The 17,778-nt window shown below is 40.9% G+C and overlaps 1 protein-coding gene across 1 annotated transcript; it reads right to left on the bottom strand.

The window, feature by feature from the left end:
• Positions 1-113: 113 nt before the first annotated feature.
• Positions 114-5,919, bottom strand: blvra (biliverdin reductase A). The gene is made up of 7 exons (XM_072440598.1): positions 5,748-5,919; positions 4,304-4,476; positions 3,510-3,626; positions 2,214-2,311; positions 1,718-1,825; positions 1,489-1,657; positions 114-714 (listed from the first exon to the last, which is right to left on the bottom strand). The coding sequence occupies exons 2-7, from the start codon at positions 4,420-4,422 to the stop codon at positions 456-458; spliced, it is 870 nt and encodes a 289-aa protein (XP_072296699.1). The 5' UTR covers positions 4,423-4,476; positions 5,748-5,919; the 3' UTR covers positions 114-455.
• Between the last annotated feature and the right edge of the window lie 11,859 nt (positions 5,920-17,778).

Genomic DNA, 17,778 nt, shown 5'->3' with positions numbered 1-17,778 from the left:
AGTCCCGTTTTTTAGTCCCGGTTTAGTCTCTCTTCAGTCCTGGTTTAGTCTCTCTTTAGTCCTGGTTCAGTCTCTCTTTAGTCCTGGTTCAGTCTCGCTTTAGTCCTGGTTCAGTCTCGCTTTAGTCTTGGTTTAATCTCTCTTTAGTCCTGGTTTAGTCTCTCTTTAGTCCTGGTTTAGTCTCTCTTTAGTCCTGGTTTACTCCTGGTTTAATCTCTCTTTAGTCCTGGTTTAGTCTCTCTTTAGTCTTGGTTTACTCCTGGTTTAATCTCTCTTTAGTCCTGGTTTAGTCTCTCTTTAGTCTTGGTTTAGTCCTGGTTTAATCTCTCTTTAGTCCTGGTTTAATCTCTCTTTAGTCTTGGTTTAGTCCTGGTTTAATCTCTCTTTAGTCCTGGTTTAGTCTCTCTTTAGTCCTGGTTAAATAGTAAATCTAAAGTAAAGGCTGTTGAAGGCGGTCACTCCTGGCACAGGTCCTGGATCCTCTGGGCCAGACTCAGGCAGTGCAGGATCCTGGTCTTCTCCGTCTGCAGCGTCGCCCGGGGAACGTGTCCCTCCAGCTTCGCCCCGAACAACACCAAGTCCTGCATGAAGAGCCCCACGGCGCCCCTGCTGGCCGGAGCCGGGACCTCGGTCAGCGTGAAGGAGTCAAACTTGAAGTGGACGTTCTTGGCCCTGGGCAGGCCCGGCCCGCGCTCCTCGATCCACGTCAGGGGCCTGCACCGGGAGGACCAGGAAACACCAGCGCTTTAGACGTTTAAGGGACCAGCTCGTTACCACGGCAACGCTATGTCTGATTCTGATTCCAACTGTATATCACAAAACGAAGTGCGCGACCGGAGAGCGCGACCGGAGAGCGCGACCGGAGAGTGCGACCGGAGTGGGCGCGACCGGAGAGCGCGAACGGAGAGCGCGAACGGAGAGCGCGAACGGAGAGCGCGAACGGAGAGCGCGACAGGAGAGCGCGAACGGAGAGCGCGACAGGAGAGCGCGAACGGAGAGCGCGAACGGAGAGCGCGAACGGAGAGCGCGAACGGAGAGCGCGACCGGAGAGCGCGAACGGAGAGCGCGACAGGAGAGCGCGAACGGAGAGCGCGAACGGAGAGCGCGAACGGAGAGCGCGACAGGAGAGCGCGAACGGAGAGCGCGACAGGAGAGCGCGACAGGAGAGCGCGAACGGAGAGCGCGAACGGAGAGCGCGAACGGAGAGCGCGAACGGAGAGCGCGACCGGAGAGCGCGAACGGAGAGCGCGACAGGAGAGCGCGAACGGAGAGCGCGAACGGAGAGCGCGAACGGAGAGCGCGACCGGAGCGGGCGACTGGAGTGGGCCTTGTGAACTTTAAATGATTATTTTAGAAAGAGCCTCTTGTGGTCATGTTTGTGCGTCACGCGGGGGGGCAGGTCACGTGGGGGCGGGTCACTATGTGAGTCATTCAGGGGGGGTCACTATGTGGGTCTTGCGGGGGCGGGGACACGCGGGGGGGGGTCACCTGTGGTCCGCCGTCAGCAGGTGGGCCGTCATCTTGCTGTAGCCGTTGCTCTGGTCGTCCTCTAAAGTGGCTTTGTTCACGCTCAGCTCTCCGAACAGCTCCACGAGCCACGTGAGCCGCGCGATGCCGCTGAAGGCCAGGAAGCCAAAGCGAGGTTTCAGGCTCCCTCCTGCCACACAGAGGTCAGAGGTCAGTCAGCTGGAGGCGGCCGGACACGTTCAATTCTCACCAGTGAAATGCAGAGTTCCCTCCTGCAGCTTCTGTCCTTCCACTTTCTCCTTCAGCCATTTGAAATCGGCCGTGAGCAGCTCGATGTGCTCCTCGTGTAAGACCACCCCTGCAGAAGAACAGCCCCGCATTAGTCAGAGTTAGGTCCTGCGAGGGGGAGGCGGCTGGAGCTGAGGGGCGGAGCCAGGAGGCGTCCCGGCGATAGGACACGCCTCACTTTACTCCACAGTGCGGCTCTGAATGCACTCACACAACACATCAGCAGAGCAAAACGCAATGAGCCCCGCCTCCAGCCCCGCCCCCAGCCCCGCCTTGCTCTTCTTAAAACAATTATGTATAGTCTATATATTTTCTCAAGCTGTTTTTTTAAAGTTAAACTCTAAAATCTAACTGGACAGGAAAACAACAATTTAAAAATAAAGAACTTCATTATAAACACATGTAGATTAAAGGCCTTTTATCGCCCTCTAGTGGCCGTACACCGTAAAGCGCTTCACCTTTCTCCTCAGCCAGGTCCCAGAGGTCGACGGCCGCCTTGTAGTTCAGGGTCATGGGATACTCCACGCACACGTGCTTCCCCGCCTCCAGGAACTGCCTGCAACCACGCCCACAACGTACATTTAACCAACGACACAGTTTAGAGGTGGCTTTGTATTTGTAGCAGATTCTGACGCCGGACGCCCTTCCCACACGTCCAAACAACACAACAGACTGGAAAAGTGAGCGGAAATGACTGTATTTACCGGAGTATAAGTCCCACCAGCCAAAAAAATGCATAATAGAGAAGAAAAAAAACATATATAAATCGCATTTTTTGGGAAATGTATTTGTTAAAATCCAGGACCAAGAACAGACATTTCCTCTGTAAATGCAGTTTAAAATAATAACAGACGAGAGAACATGGTGAATAGGTGTACGTATGCTAATGCTAACACCTTCAGCTACATGACGTATGCTAACGCTAACACCTTCAGCTACATGACGTATGCTAACGCTAACACCTTCAGCTACATGACGTATGCTAACGCTAACACCTTCAGCTACATGACGTATGCTAACGCTAACACCTTCAGCTACATGACGTATGCTAACGCTAACACCTTCAGCTACATGACGTATGCTAACGCTAACACCTTCAGCTACAGAACATATGCTAACACCTTCAGCTACATGACGTATGCTAACGCTAACACCTTCAGCTACATGAGGCACAGACAGAACTGTGGTAAGTGTCTGGTATGTTAACGTAACATATGAACAGTTTTTCAGATAACTATAGCATAAAGAACATGCTAACAAGTTTAGCAAAGCATCAGTTTTACCCCAAATCACTAAATCCATTGAATTCTTCTTCCTCTGTGTCACTTCTAAACAACTCCACAAACTCCAGAGGAAGAGGAAGTGCAGATTCTTCTTCTGCGTCGCTTAGAGCCTAGAGCGCCCTCTTGTGGTTGTCAGTGTGAAAATAACTAATGATATCACATATAAGTCGCTCTGGAGTATAAGTCGCACCCTGGCCAAAACTATGAAAAAAGGTGCAATTTATAGTCCGGAAAATAAGGTACTTTAAAATTATATCATGGTAATTCCCTCTGCTGCCAGTAGATGGAGCGCTGAAATAAATTCTAATTTAGGAACGCCTGACAGAGAGAAAGTCGCGTGTGCTTTTCTCATTATTTTAAGTTCTAAAACACAAAACGCTGAAGTAAAAGAACAGGAGACGGGTTAAAGGACAGTAAATACAGCACAAACGCGGCAGAATGCGTTTCCTTTAAAAAGGGGCGGGGCCGTACCTGACCGTCTCCTCGTGCGACTCGTTCTCCGTGCACACGAAGGCGGCGGCGATGTCATCTCTGCTCAGGGCGTCGGACACGGAAACCTGCTCCACGCCGCCCTGCTCCAGAGTCCTCCTGGGCACAAGGGGGCGCAACAGGGCAGCGGTTCAGAACACGCCATCACAGCTTTGAGCGCTCGGACGTCGTGGAAACGGTGCTCACAACGGGAACATTAAACCACTTTCAAATGTTCACGGGATAGAGGCAAAATTAAGTGAAACGGTCGATTTACAAAAGGTTCAAATGATGATTTTAAGTCTTTATAACAAATAAACAACAATTTAGAACTTTGCTTTTCTGTTATATTTTCTAGTCTTAAAATGACATTTAGCTTCACAAAAAGTCCAATTTGTGGCAAGTTTAAGTGTCTAATGATAATAATAATATATGAATTATAAACTTTTGTGACGTCATGGTGCGGAACAATCTGGAAATTTGTCCTTTTCTAAACTATAATGAGTTGATAATAATTAAATGCTATTTTCATAAAACCACCCTGAATCTCCCTGAACCGCCCTGAACCGCCACCGAACCGCCCAGAATCGCCCTGAACCGCCCCAGAATCATCGCCCTGAACCGCCCCAGAATCATCGCCCTGAACCGCCACTGAATCGCCCAGAATCTCCTTGAACCGCCCCAAAACCGCCCTGAACCGCCCCAGAATCATCGCCCGGAACCGCCCCAGAATCATCGCTCTGAACCGTCCCAGAATCGCCCCGAGTCACCCGTCCACACTGCGGCGCCGCGCTCACCTGGAGACGAATCCTTTGAGGGCGAGCTTCTCCGCCGCGCTGCCGGGCAACGGGGCCAACATGTCCCGGACCCTGACGGAGCCGGCCACTCCGAGCCCGACCACCACAGCTCCGAACATGTCACCGAGCGTCGCCAACCGGGCCAGGAACGAGCTTTTATCCACGGGTTTCGTCTTCAGGGTTCAAAGCAAGTCAAACCATCATTTACGTTGAACATTCAGACACTTACAACACATTATTTAGCAGATAAATGTAAATAAATGTGAAAATGTGGCGACTAAAGGCTTCTAGAATCAGGATATGAACATGAAAAGTGGATAAATGACACAAAATACAAACTGTTATTCATTTATAAGACATTTTCCTTTAATAATACCACTGTTTTTTGTCATGAAAGGCCATTTAGTGACTGTATTTCAATCTATTATTAATATTTAAACAGCGAAAGATTGTTTTAAACACTGGATTAGTCACGATTATTATCTACAAACGTTGATTCTTGGTGTAACGGTTCATTTTTCAGTCTTTTTCTGTCCAAAGTTAAAGCTAATTTGTGTTTAAATTCGGAATTCTGAAACATAAATCTCAAATCTAATTCACACTGGCCTGGGAATATTATTCGTTTTCCGTCACGACTTGTGCAACTTTTTATTATTATTGATGATGATAATGATACTTAATCATTACATTTGTCACACCTCATGTAGATTCTTCAATTCTCTGTCAAAGTTTGGACACCGACGTGCGTTATTATACCGTTTTACGCAATAATACAGTTACAATAAAACTAAATAAGATAAGTTTATGCCTTAATACGTTAGTCAAACTCAAAATAAAACTTAAAAGAGGCAAAACTGAGACTAAATCACGACTAATCAAGACCTAATAAGAAAGATGGTGACAAACCTCTGCCGTTTTCAACACTTTTCCTTTCAAAAACTGTACATTTGTGTCAGTTTGAGGACTAAATATATTGGTCTGCAGCGATATCGACTTTTTTTTTTTTTTTTGGATAAATTGTGCAGCCCGTGTTTTACAGTTCGTCAATAAAAAACCTAAATAGATCGTCAATTCACACTTTGGTCACTGTAAACTGTCAGAAGACTTAAATATTAGACGGTTCCATTGACTTCCTCTTCAAAACTGCAGAAGTCAGCATTTCCTGACTCAAAACAGGATTATTTCAAACATAAATGAATCAATCAAATACAAAAAAGTACAATAATGATGCGAAAACGCGGATGGAACAAGGTTAAAAAGGTTCAGGTTGCATAAGTCTTTTTTTTTTTTTACTTTTTTAAAAATGGCACAAGATAAATAATAATAATAATACTTTAAAGTGTCATTCTCGACAGCAGGACAAACTAAATATTATTACGTCTATGTCAAAAAAACAAAAAAATAAATTGAATTTAAAAAAGCACAATGTAAGAACAGGTCTTACGTGAGTCCGCCGCAGGCACGCGACAAAACGCGGTCAAACGTCTCGCGCTTCGCCTCAAACGTTTTACCGGGCCGTGAAGTCGCCTCCTCCGCGTGTGTCTGTGCCCGCGGTGCCCGGTGATGCGCGCACGGGAGCCCGGTGTTTCTAAAGCCCGGTGTTTGTGCGGGAGTTCGACTCGAGGAGCTGCGGCCAAAAAAAAACAAAAAAAAGAAAGTGGTTAGGCAACGGGAGCATGGCGCCCACGTGACCGCTCCAGCTGGGGACGCCGGATGGACACGTGACCGCGTTTGGGGCTATTTATTTATTTTATTTTATTTTATTTTATTTTAATGAACTCTTGCGACTAACGTGGGATACATGTAATAAACATCCTCCCGCGGTCAAGTTAATACAACGCGTAAAATGTAAGGTTTAGATAAGTAAAGCTGACGTCTGTTTCGTCGCACGTACATGACGTCATATATTTACGGAACAGTTTTGGGTTGTTTTTTGTTGTTTTTTCTTTTCTTTTTTTAAATTATTGATTAATACAGTTTGTAAAGCTTAGGTGAGCCTTGTGCTATTGAAAAAAGGAAGGAAAAAAAAACACTTTACTCCTCAATTATGTTTATACATGTTTAAAATACAAACTTAAAGGGCACATGACAGGTTTTACCACACATTTCACTAACATGTAGAGAACACATTTATATGTCAGATTTGATCAAACATTTTGACCGTTTGTCCCCAGTTTGAACCATTTTTGTAAAGTTTATAGTTGTACTTCTTGGTTGGATGTGAGCGGCAGATATGACAGAGGTAATTCCACAGCGGTTACCATAGCAACCAGACTGTAAACAAGAGGCAAACTCAACATAAATGACACAACAGTTCTGATCTGACACAATAACACCATAAAACACCTTTATTTAGTCCAACCATAGTTTAAACTGTCTCTGTGTCGCACACTGATGACATCACAGAGGGACTCAGCTTTAAAAAAATGTCTTCACAAACGGCAACTTAACAGAAGTAAAACTATGATAAATATTTACCACAGGTTCTACTATATATATAAAACTAAGTCAGTGGGTTAGTACATAGTAAATATTTATCATTTTTAAGCGTCATTACATAAAAAAATGCAGGGACAATTTACACGCAAAGGACACATTTTTAAGACAGTTCAAACCGTCAAGTATTCTCATTTGTCAAACTATAACTGTTGTGTAATTTATATGGATTCTGGGCCAGCTGTGTGGTTGCTAGGTAACAGTTCTGTCACATGTAGCTGCTCATGTAAAACCAGGAAGTAACAGTATGAAATGGTCAAACTGGGAACATTTTTGGTCAAATGTTAATATGTTTATTATTATGACTTTTACATGAATCTGAACAAACTTTATTTAATTTTTCTTTGTCAGTTTTTTATTTCACGTGAACTCTAGATATCGACACTAAACAGCTGTGTTTCGTATCAGTTCATCTTTTATCTCCTTTTGAAGCGCTGTAAAAACAGAAAAGCGTCTGCCACGCCCTGTTCAGCTGAATGGTGTCTCTTTGTTTAGAGTCTTCTGAGATTAGAGTTTTGTCAATGATGTGATGTAATAATGCCCACAGAACAGCCGAATGGTGATGTGGTAATGCCCACAGAACAGCCGAAAGGTGATGTAATACTGCACACAGAACAGCTGAATGGTGATGTAATACTGCACACAGAACAGCTGAATGGATGACGATGATGTGGAGTACAGAGGACTGGAGCAGAACTTTGTGGACTGGTGTCAGCGGAACCACCTCCTCATCAACGCGGGCAAGACCAAGGAGATGGTGGTGGACTTCCGCAGAGGCCACGCCCCCCTCACCAGTGAACATCCAGGGACGGGACATTGAGAGAGTGACTCATACAAGGACCTGGTGTTCATCTGAACCACAAACTGGACTGGACTCATAACACAGACTGTACAGGAAGAGCCAGAGTCAGCTCTACCTCCTGAGGAGACTCAGGTCTTTTGGAGTGACAAGGGCCACTCCTGACAGGGCCACTCCTGACAGGGTCACTCCTGAAGACCTTCTCTGACTCTGTGGTGCATCAGCTCCTGTAGGTGTGGCCTGCTGGAGCAGCAGCATCACAGAGAGGGAGAGGAGGAAGCTGGACAGAGTCATCAAGAAGTCCAGCTCCGTCCTGGGCTGTGCTCTGGACTCGGTGCAGGAGGTGGGGGACAGGAGATGGCTAGATTCACATCTATGCTGGACCATGAGTGTCGCCCCCTGCAGGACACTCTGTCCCCTGCAGGACACTCTGTCCCCTGCAGGACACTCTGTCCGCTCTGGAGAGCAGCTTCAGTGACTGATCCACCCTCGCTGTGAAGGAGACGTTTCACACGTCTTTCCTTCTGCTGCTGTCAGACTTTATAACAAACACTGTCATACCCATGTGCAATAATGTCATATTCATGTGCAATAATGTCATATTCATGTGCAATAATGTCATATTCATGCACATAAAACTGCTGTAAATAAGAGTGGTTACCTTTGCCACTTTATTATTATTATTTTTGTCTTATGTTATTTTTATTTTTTCTTTCTATTCCTTATTAAGAATATGAGAGGTTTTGTCTTTAAGAATTTTGTTTATAAGAGTTTTTCTATTAAAAGTGTTTTTAAGAGCTTCCTATAAGTTATGTTCTTTTACTTCTGTATCTACTTTGTGTTGCAACACCAAAATTTCCCCATTGTGTGGACAATAAAGGCTAATCTTATCTTAATACTGCTCACAGAACAGCCGAATGGTGATGCAATAATGCCCACAGCCGAATGGTGATGTAATAGTGCCCGCAGAACAGCTGAATGGTGACGTAATAATGCCCACAGACAGCTGAATGGAGACGTAATAATGCCCACAGAACAGCTGAATGGAGACGTAATAATGCCCACGGTACAGCTGAATGGTGACGTGATACTGCCCACAGAACAGCCGAATGGTGACGTAATAATGCCCACATAATAGCTGAATGGTGACGTGATAATGCCCACATAACAGCTGAATGGTGATGTGATAATGCACACAGAACAGCTGAATGGTGATGTGATAATGCCCATATAACAGCTGAATGGTGACATAATAATCCCACAGAACAGCTTTTTTACAGATTGAACAGCTGAATGGTTTTCACCTATATGCTTTTTTAAAAGAGATCTCAAATAGAATAGTCTTTTTGGAGAGAGTGATTCTTCTTTAAAAGGATCAGGTCACACGCTCAGCCAGAGAGAGAAAAGCTCACATTTATTGTTTTTCCCTTTTTCACATCACACGCTTTTTGACTTAGAGGTTGTTTTTTTCATTGTTCATTGTTTCATGTTGCACCGAATCACCAAAAGCAACTTCCTGTTTGTGAATTCTGTTCATTGACAATGGCAATACAACTTTTTTCTGAGTCTGAGTTGTTCTTGTTGTTGTAGTTGTAGTCTCCGGGTCCAAATCAGTGTTTATAGTGTCAGTGTTATAGTGTCAGTGTTTATAGTGTTTATAGTGTCAGTGTTTATAGTGTCAGTGTTATAGTGTCAGTTTTTATAGTGTTTATAGTGTCAGTGTTTATAGTGTTTATAGTGTCAGTGTTATAGTGTCAGTGTTTATAGTGTTTATAGTGTCAGTGTTTATAGTGTCAGTGTTATAGTGTCAGTGTTTATAGTGTTTATAGTGTCAGTGTTTATAGTGTCAGTGTTATAGTGTCAGTGTTTATAGTGTTTATAGTGTCAGTGTTTATAGTGTCAGTGTTTATAGTGTCAGTGTTATAGTGTCAGTGTTATAGTAACAGTGTTTATAGTGTTTATAGTGTCAGTGTTTATAGTGTTTATAGTGTCAGTGTTTATAGTGTCAGTGTTTATAGTGTTTATAGTGTCAGTGTTTATAGTGTCAGTGTTTATAGTGTTTATAGTGTCAGTGTTTATAGTGTCAGTGTTATAGTGTCAGTGTTTATAGTGTCAGTGTTATAGTGTCAGTGTTTATAGTGTTTATAGTGTTTATAGTGTCAGTGTTTATAGTGTCAGTGTTTATAGTGTCAGTGTTATAGTGTCAGTGTTATAGTAACAGTGTTTATAGTGTTTATAGTGTCAGTGTTTATAGTGTTTATAGTGTCAGTGTTTATAGTGTCAGTGTTTATAGTGTCAGTGTTTATAGTGTTTATAGTGTCAGTGTTTATAGTGTCAGTGTTTATAGTGTTTATAGTGTCAGTGTTATAGTGTCAGTGTTTATAGTGTTTATAGTGTCAGTGTTTATAGTGTCAGTGTTTATAGTGTCAGTGTTATAGTGTCAGTGTTTATAGTGTCAGTGTTATAGTGTCAGTGTTTATAGTGTCAGTGTTATAGTGTCAGTGTTTATAGTGTTTATAGTGTTTATAGTGTCAGTGTTTATAGTGTCAGTGTTTATAGTGTCAGTGTTATAGTGTCAGTGTTATAGTAACAGTGTTTATAGTGTTTATAGTGTCAGTGTTTATAGTGTTTATAGTGTCAGTGTTTATAGTGTCAGTGTTTATAGTGTTTATAGTGTCAGTGTTTATAGTGTCAGTGTTTATAGTGTTTATAGTGTCAGTGTTATAGTGTCAGTGTTTATAGTGTTTATAGTGTCAGTGTTTATAGTGTCAGTGTTTATAGTGTCAGTGTTTATAGTGTCAGTGTTTATAGTGTTTATAGTGTCAGTGTTATAGTGTCAGTGTTTATAGTGTCAGTGTTTGTAGTGTTTATAGTGTCAGTGTTTATAGTGTCAGTGTTTGTAGTGTTTATAGTGTCAGTGTTTGTAGTGTTTATAGTGTCAGTGTTTATAGTGTCAGTGTTTATAGTGTCAGTGTTATAGTGTCAGTGTTTATAGTGTTTATAGTGTTAGTGTTATGGTGTCAGTGTTTATAGTGTTTATAGTGTCAGTGTTTATAGTGTCAGTGTTTATAGTGTCAGTGTTTATAGTGTCAGTGTTATAGTGTCAGTGTTTATAGTGTCAGTGTTTATAGTGTCAGTGCTTATAGTGTCAGTGTTTATAGTGTCAGTGTTTATAGTGTCAGTGTTTATAGTGTCAGTGCTTATAGTGTCAGTGTTTATAGTGTCAGTGTTTATAGTGTCAGTGTTTATAGTGTTAAAGTGTCAGTGTTTATAGTGTCAGTGTTATAGTGTCAGTGTTTATAGTGTCAGTGTTATAGTGTCAGTGTTATAGTGTCAGTGTTATAGTGTCAGTGTTTATAGTGTTATAGTGTCAGTGTTTATAGTGTCAGTGTTATAGTGTCAGTGTTTATAGTGTCAGTGTTATAGTGTCAGTGTTATAGTGTCAGTGTTTATAGTGTCAGTGTTATAGTGTCAGTGTTTATAGTGTCAGTGTTATAGTGTCAGTGTTTATAGTGTCAGTGTTTATGTTGTCAGTGTTTATAGTGTCAGTGTTATAGTGTCAGTGTTTATAGTGTTTATAGTGTCAGTGTTTATAGTGTTATAGTGTCAGTGCTTATAGTGTCAGTGTTATAGTGTCAGTGTTTATAGTGTCAGTGCTTATAGTGTCAGTGTTATAGTGTCAGTGTGTATAGTGTCAGTGTTATAGTGTCAGTGTTTATAGTGTTTATAGTGTCAGTGTTTATAGTGTTATAGTGTCAGTGCTTATAGTGTCAGTGTTATAGTGTCAGTGTTTATGTTGTCAGTGTTTATAGTGTCAGTGTTTATAGTGTCAGTGTTATAGTGTCAGTGTTTATAGTGTCAGTGTTTATAGTGTTATAGTGTCAGTGTTTATAGTGTCAGTGCTTATAGTGTCAGTGTTTATAGTGTTATAGTGTCAGTGTTTATAGTGTCAGTGTTATAGTGTCAGTGTTTATGTTGTCAGTGTTTATGTTGTCAGTGTTTATAGTGTCAGTGTTTATAGTGTCAGTGTTATAGTGTCAGTGTTTATAGTGTTTATAGTGTCAGTGTTATAGTGTCAGTGTTTATAGTGTTTATAGTGTCAGTGTTTATAGTGTCAGTGTTTATAGTGTCAGTGTTTATAGTGTTTATAGTGTCAGTGTTTATAGTGTTTATAGTGTCAGTGTTTATAGTGTCAGTGTTATAGTGTCAGTGTTTATAGTGTCAGTGTTTATAGTGTCAGTGTTTATAGTGTCAGTGTTATAGTGTCAGTGTTTATAGTGTTTATAGTGTCAGTGTTTATAGTGTTTATAGTGTCAGTGTTTATAGTGTTTATAGTGTCAGTGTTTATAGTGTCAGTGTTTATAGTGTCAGTGCTTATAGTGTCAGTGTTTATAGTGTGTATAGTGTCAGTGTTTATAGTGTCAGTGCTTATAGTGTCAGTGTTTATAGTGTTTATAGTGTCAGTGTTATAGTGTCAGTGTTTATAGTGTCAGTGTTATAGTGTCAGTGTTATAGTGTCAGTGTTATAGTGTCAGTGTTTATAGTGTTTATAGTGTCAGTGTTTATAGTGTCAGTGTTTATAGTGTCAGTGTTATAGTGACAGTGTTTATAGTGTTTATAGTGTCAGTGTTTATAGTGTTTATAGTGTCAGTGTTTATAGTGTCAGTGTTTATAGTGTTTATAGTGTCAGTGTTTATAGTTTCAGAAACAGAATGAGACTCTTTCCTCTGATTGTCTGTAATTTCTCTCTGAAACTAATACATTTTCTTCGTGCTCTTTCAGTTTCTTCTCCTCGAGAGTTTTTGGATTTGTTTTGTAAAACAGGACCTTGGATTTATGATTTTCAATCATAAGATTCCATTGTTGCCGTGGGAGACACTGTTTCTTCACCAGGAGGAATCAGTCTTTTCTCTGTGCTGTGAAAAAGCTTCAGTGCAGTTTGCTTTTTTGCTTCCTTTGGGTTTTGTTCTTTAGCGCATCGTGTTTTCAAGATTCTTCTGAAATGAATTTGGTCTGAAAGCTGCAGGTCCATTTATGATCCATGAGAACGCACACAATCAAATATGAGTTTCTGATGAATTATTTCTTTAAAACCATTGAAACTTCACGGCACAAGCAAGATCTTTAACCCAACTGCTGGTCCCTGGGTTTCCTCCTGGTGGGTTTCCTCCTGGTGGGTTTCCTCCAGGTGGGTTTCCTCCTGGTGGGTTTCCTCCTGGTGGGTGGGTTTCCTCCTGGTGGGTGGGTTTCCTCCTGGTGGGTTTCCTCCTGGTGGGTTTCCTCCTGGTGGGTTTCCTCCTGGTGGGTAGTACAGAACCTCCAGCTTCTCTCTGGAGATGGGACCTGACCGCTGCCCCAGAGGAGACACCCCAGTGGCACTGAAGGACGGGTCAAATGCAGAGGACAATAAAGTAAACCTTAACCATATAATACTGCAGTACACACTACGGGCTTTATAATACTTAAGTACACAGTACGGTCTTTATAATACTTAAGTACACAGTACTGTCTTTATAATACTTAAGTACACAGTACTGTCTTTATAATACTGCAGTACACACTACTGTCTTTATAATACTTAAGTACACAGTACTGTCTTTATAATACTGCAGTACACATTACTGTCTTTATAATACTTAAGTACACAGTACTGTCTTTATAATACTGCAGTACACACTACTGTCTTTATAATACTTAAGTACACAGTACTGTCTTTATAATACTGCAGTACACATTACTGTCTTTATAATACTTAAGTACACAGTACTGTCTTTATAATACTGCAGTACACAGTATTGTCTTTATATTACTGTAGTACACAGTACTGTTTTTATAAAACTGCAGTACACACTACTGTCTTTATAATACTTAAGTACACAGTACTGTTTTTATAATACTGCAGTACACAGTTCTGTCTTTATAATTCTTCAGTATACACTACACAAACTGCAGTACACAGTACTGTCTTTATAATACTGCAGTTCACAGTACTGTTTTTATAAAACTGCAGTACAAAGTATTGTCTTTATAATACTGCAGTACACAGTATTGTCTTTATATTACTGCAGTACACAGTATTGTCTTTATATTACTGCAGTACACAGTATTGTCTTTATATTACTGCAGTACACAGTATTGTCCTTATAATACTGCAGTACACACTACTGTACACACTACTGTCTTTATAATACTTAAGTAGACAGTCCTGTCTTTATAATACTGCAGTATACACTACACAAACTGCAGTACACAAGTACTAAAACATTTCCCCCCCCCCAAAAGAAGAACAGCTCAGGAAGTGTGTTATTGACTTGTGCAGAGCTCAAACAGGGCGTCGCCAAAGCCATGAGTCATGAAAGAGATGAAAGAGCAGCTTAAAGAGCAGGACATTGTATTCACAGAGCTGGAAACAGCACGTCCCAGAGCTTTCCAGAGCAACCACAAAGAAAGGACACGACAGAGCAGGAGCTGAAGCGCTGCACGCTTTAGAAACACGCTTAGAAACACGTTTAGAAACACGCTTTAGAAACACGCTTAGAAACACGCTTTAGAAACACGCTTAGAAACACGCTTAGAAACACGCTTTAGAAACACGCTTAGAAACACGCTTAGAAACACGTTTAGAAACACGCTTTAGAAACACGCTTAGAAACACGCTTAGAAACACGCTTAGAAACACGTTTAGAAACACGCTTTAGAAACACGCTTTAGAAACACGCTTTAGAAACACGCTTAGAAACACGTTTAGAAACACGCTTAGAAACACGCTTAGAAACACGTTTAGAAACACGTTTAGAAACACGCTTAGAAACACGCTTAGAAACACACTTAGAAACACGTTTAGAAACACGTTTAGAAACACGCTTAGAAACACACTTAGAAACACGCTTAGAAACACTTAGAAACACGCTTAGAAACACGCTTTAGAAATACGCTTTAGAAACACGCTTTAGAAACACGTTTAGAAACACGCTTTAGAAACACGCTTTAGAAACACGTTTAGAAACACTTAGAAACACGCTTTAGAAACACGCTTTAGAAACACGCTTTAAAAACACGTTTAGAAACACGTTTAGAAACACGCTTTAGAAACACGCTTTAGAAACACGCTTAGAAACACGTTTAGAAACACGCTTTAGAAACACGCTTTAGAAACACGTTTAGAAACACGTTTAGAAACACGCTTAGAAACACGTTTAGAAACACGCTTTAGAAACACGTTTGGAAACACGCTTTAGAAACACGCTTTAGAAACACGCTTTAGAAACACGCTTTAGAAACACGCTTAGAAACACGTTTAGAAACACGCTTAGAAACACGTTTAGAAACACGTTTAGAAACACGCTTAGAAACACGTTTAGAAACACTTAGGAACACGCTTTAGAAATACGCTTTAGAAACACGTTTAGAAACACGCTTAGAAACACGTTTAGAAACACGCTTAGAAACACGTTTAGAAACACGCTTTAGAAACACGTTTAGAAACACGTTTAGAAACACGCTTAGAAACACGTTTAGAAACACGCTTTAGAAACACGTTTAGAAACACGCTTTAGAAACACGTTTAGAAACACGCTTTAGAAACACGTTTAGAAACACGTTTAGAAACACGTTTAGAAACATGCTTTAGAAACACGTTTAGAAACACGCTTAGAAACACGTTTAGAAACACGTTAAGAAACACGTTTAGAAACACGTTTAGAAACACGCTTAGAAACACGTTTAGAAACACTTAGGAACACGCTTTAGAAACACGTTTAGAAACACGCTTTAGAAACACGTTTAGAAACACTTAGAAACACGCTTTAGAAACACGCTTAGAAACACGTTTAGAAACACGCTTTAGAAACACGTTTAGAAACACGTTTAGAAACACGCTTTAGAAACACGTTTAGAAACACGTTTAGAAACACGTTTAGAAACACGTTTAGAAACACGTTTAGAAACACGTTTAGAAACACGTTTAGAAACACGCTTTAGAAACACGTTTAGAAACACGTTAAGAAACACGTTTAGAAACACGCTTTAGAAACACGTTTAGAAACACGTTAAGAAACACGTTAAGAAACACGTTAAGAAACACGTTAAGAAACACGTTAAGAAACACGTTTAGAAACACGTTTAGAAACACGTTAAGAAACACGCTTTAGAAACACGTTTAGAAACACGTTTAGAAACACGTTTAGAAACACATCTTTTATCCAATCATATTCAGCCATCATGTGTTGTCAGGGTTCTAAAATCTGCCGAGGCCTTCAGACTCAACAGAGCTGGTGCTTGTAGCTTCAAGTGAATGTAAATGAAAATGATGTGTCGACCAATCAGCTTCAGAGTTGGCTCTTGTGCGTCTGCAGCTCTTACACAGGAGCAGCAGGTGCATCACGTGCCCGTCTTTTGATTGGATCACCAATATTGAGAACAGGTCCTATGGGCGGAGCTATGGAACCTCACAAACTCTGATGGAGGAAATGATTTTGACAGACACATTCATCCTTGTATTACTAAGCTGTTTTTTCAACCCACAACGTGGAAGGAGGAAAATATATTGATTTGGTCGAGGATATAATTATAACGCCTTTCTCAAGATGAACTTTTCAAGAAAAGTTAGACATTGTAAGGAGAGGCCGTCCTACGCCGACGCTGCAAAGCCTGTTACAGGCGGGTTTGTTCCCACTTTCAAAGTTTGGACATCAGCGCGTTGAAAACGAGCGGAGAACGCGCGGACATTTGCTGGAAAATGCACGGACACCGGCGTGAAGAACGCACGGAGTGGACACCGGCGTGAAGAACGCACGGAGCGGACACCGGCGTGAAGAACGCGTTGACATCGGCATTAAAAACGCACCGAGAACGAGCGGAGAACACATGGACATCGGCACAGAGAAGGTGAGGCAACGAGGCTGTTTAAACTGCGTCTCTGTCTAAATGTAGTGTCCAGAGCCACGGCATCATAATGATGGTAATATGATGTAATATGATGGTAATATGATTGTAATATGTTGTAATATGATGGTAATATGATTGTAATATGATGTAATATGATGGTAATATGTTGTAATATGATTGTAATATGTTGTAATATGATTGTAATATGATGGTAATATGATGGTAATAAGATGTAATATGATTGTAATATGATGTAATATGATGGTAATATGATTGTAATATGATTGTAATATGTTGTAATATGTTGTAATATGATTGTAATATGTTGTAATATGATGGTAATAAGATGTAATATGATTGTAATATGTTGTAATATGATTGTAATATGATGGTAATATGTTGTAATATGATTGTAATATGTTGTAATATGATTGTAATATGATTGTAATATGATGGTAATATGATGGTAATATGATGGTAATATGATTGTAATATGATGTAATATGATGGTAATAAGATGTAATATGATGTAATAAGAGGTGGATTCATTGGGACTGTGTATGAACTCACTGAAGGCCCAAGCCCCAGACCCACTGCTCAAACGATGGAAGGACTAAACAAAGGCCGGGGTCAAAGGCCACAATAAACAACAGCTAATAAACATGTAAATATGATAAATAATAAACAGATGTCATGGATTTGGAAATTTGAATGAAAATGGTTCCAACATTTTACAAAAACACAAATGTCGATATGGTTTAATAATCGTGACTTTGATCTGATTGTCGCGCGCAGCATTCATCTGTAAATGGAACCTAGATATTTAAATGTAGAACTTTCAAACTGAAAGGCTGGCTCTGTATACGACTGAAGTTACTAGAGTATTTACACGTTACTGAATAAAAGTATATTTGAACTGTATACAACTGAAGTCACTAGAGTATTTGCACGTTACTGAATAAAAGTATATTTGAACTGTATACAACTGAAGTTACTAGAGTATTTGCACGTTACTGAATAAAAGTATATTTGAACTGTATACAACTGAAGTTACTAGAGTATTTACACCTTGTACACTGAATAAAAGTATATTTGCAGCGCATTTACACGCTGTACACGGAATAAAAGTATATTTGAAGCACATGTGACTGAAGTATTTACACGTTACTGACTAAAAGTACAGGTTTAAAGCGCGCGTGACGGACAGCCGCGGGGGCCAATGGCGCGCGTCCCCTCCTCCCGGCGCACACGCCGGCGTCACTCCTGCGCCTTCTCCCGCCGCCTCCCGCCGCTT

This window comes from Eucyclogobius newberryi, unplaced genomic scaffold (assembly GCF_026437365.1).
Source record: "Eucyclogobius newberryi isolate DKJ021-1_F unplaced genomic scaffold, fEucNew1.0.hap1 SCAF_12, whole genome shotgun sequence".
In the NCBI taxonomy this organism is placed as follows: domain Eukaryota; kingdom Metazoa; phylum Chordata; class Actinopteri; order Gobiiformes; family Gobiidae; genus Eucyclogobius; species Eucyclogobius newberryi.
Note: the sequence above shows the minus strand (reverse complement) of the source record. Positions and strands in the feature narration are given on the sequence as shown.

What these genes read in the sequence shown, in the direction of transcription:
- blvra (XM_072440598.1), bottom strand. Translation starts at nt 4,422, where the DNA reads ATGTTCGGAGCTGTGGTGGTCGGGCTCGGAGTGGCCGGCTCCGTCAGG. An exon ending in TCGCACGAGGAGACGGTCAG is followed by an intron (nt 2,312 to 3,509) that starts GTACGGCCCCGC and finishes GCGTGGTTGCAG; the next exon opens with GCAGTTCCTGGAGGCGGGGA. An exon ending in CTGCTGACGGCGGACCACAG is followed by an intron (nt 715 to 1,488) that starts GTGACCCCCCCC and finishes CTCCCGGTGCAG; the next exon opens with GCCCCTGACGTGGATCGAGG.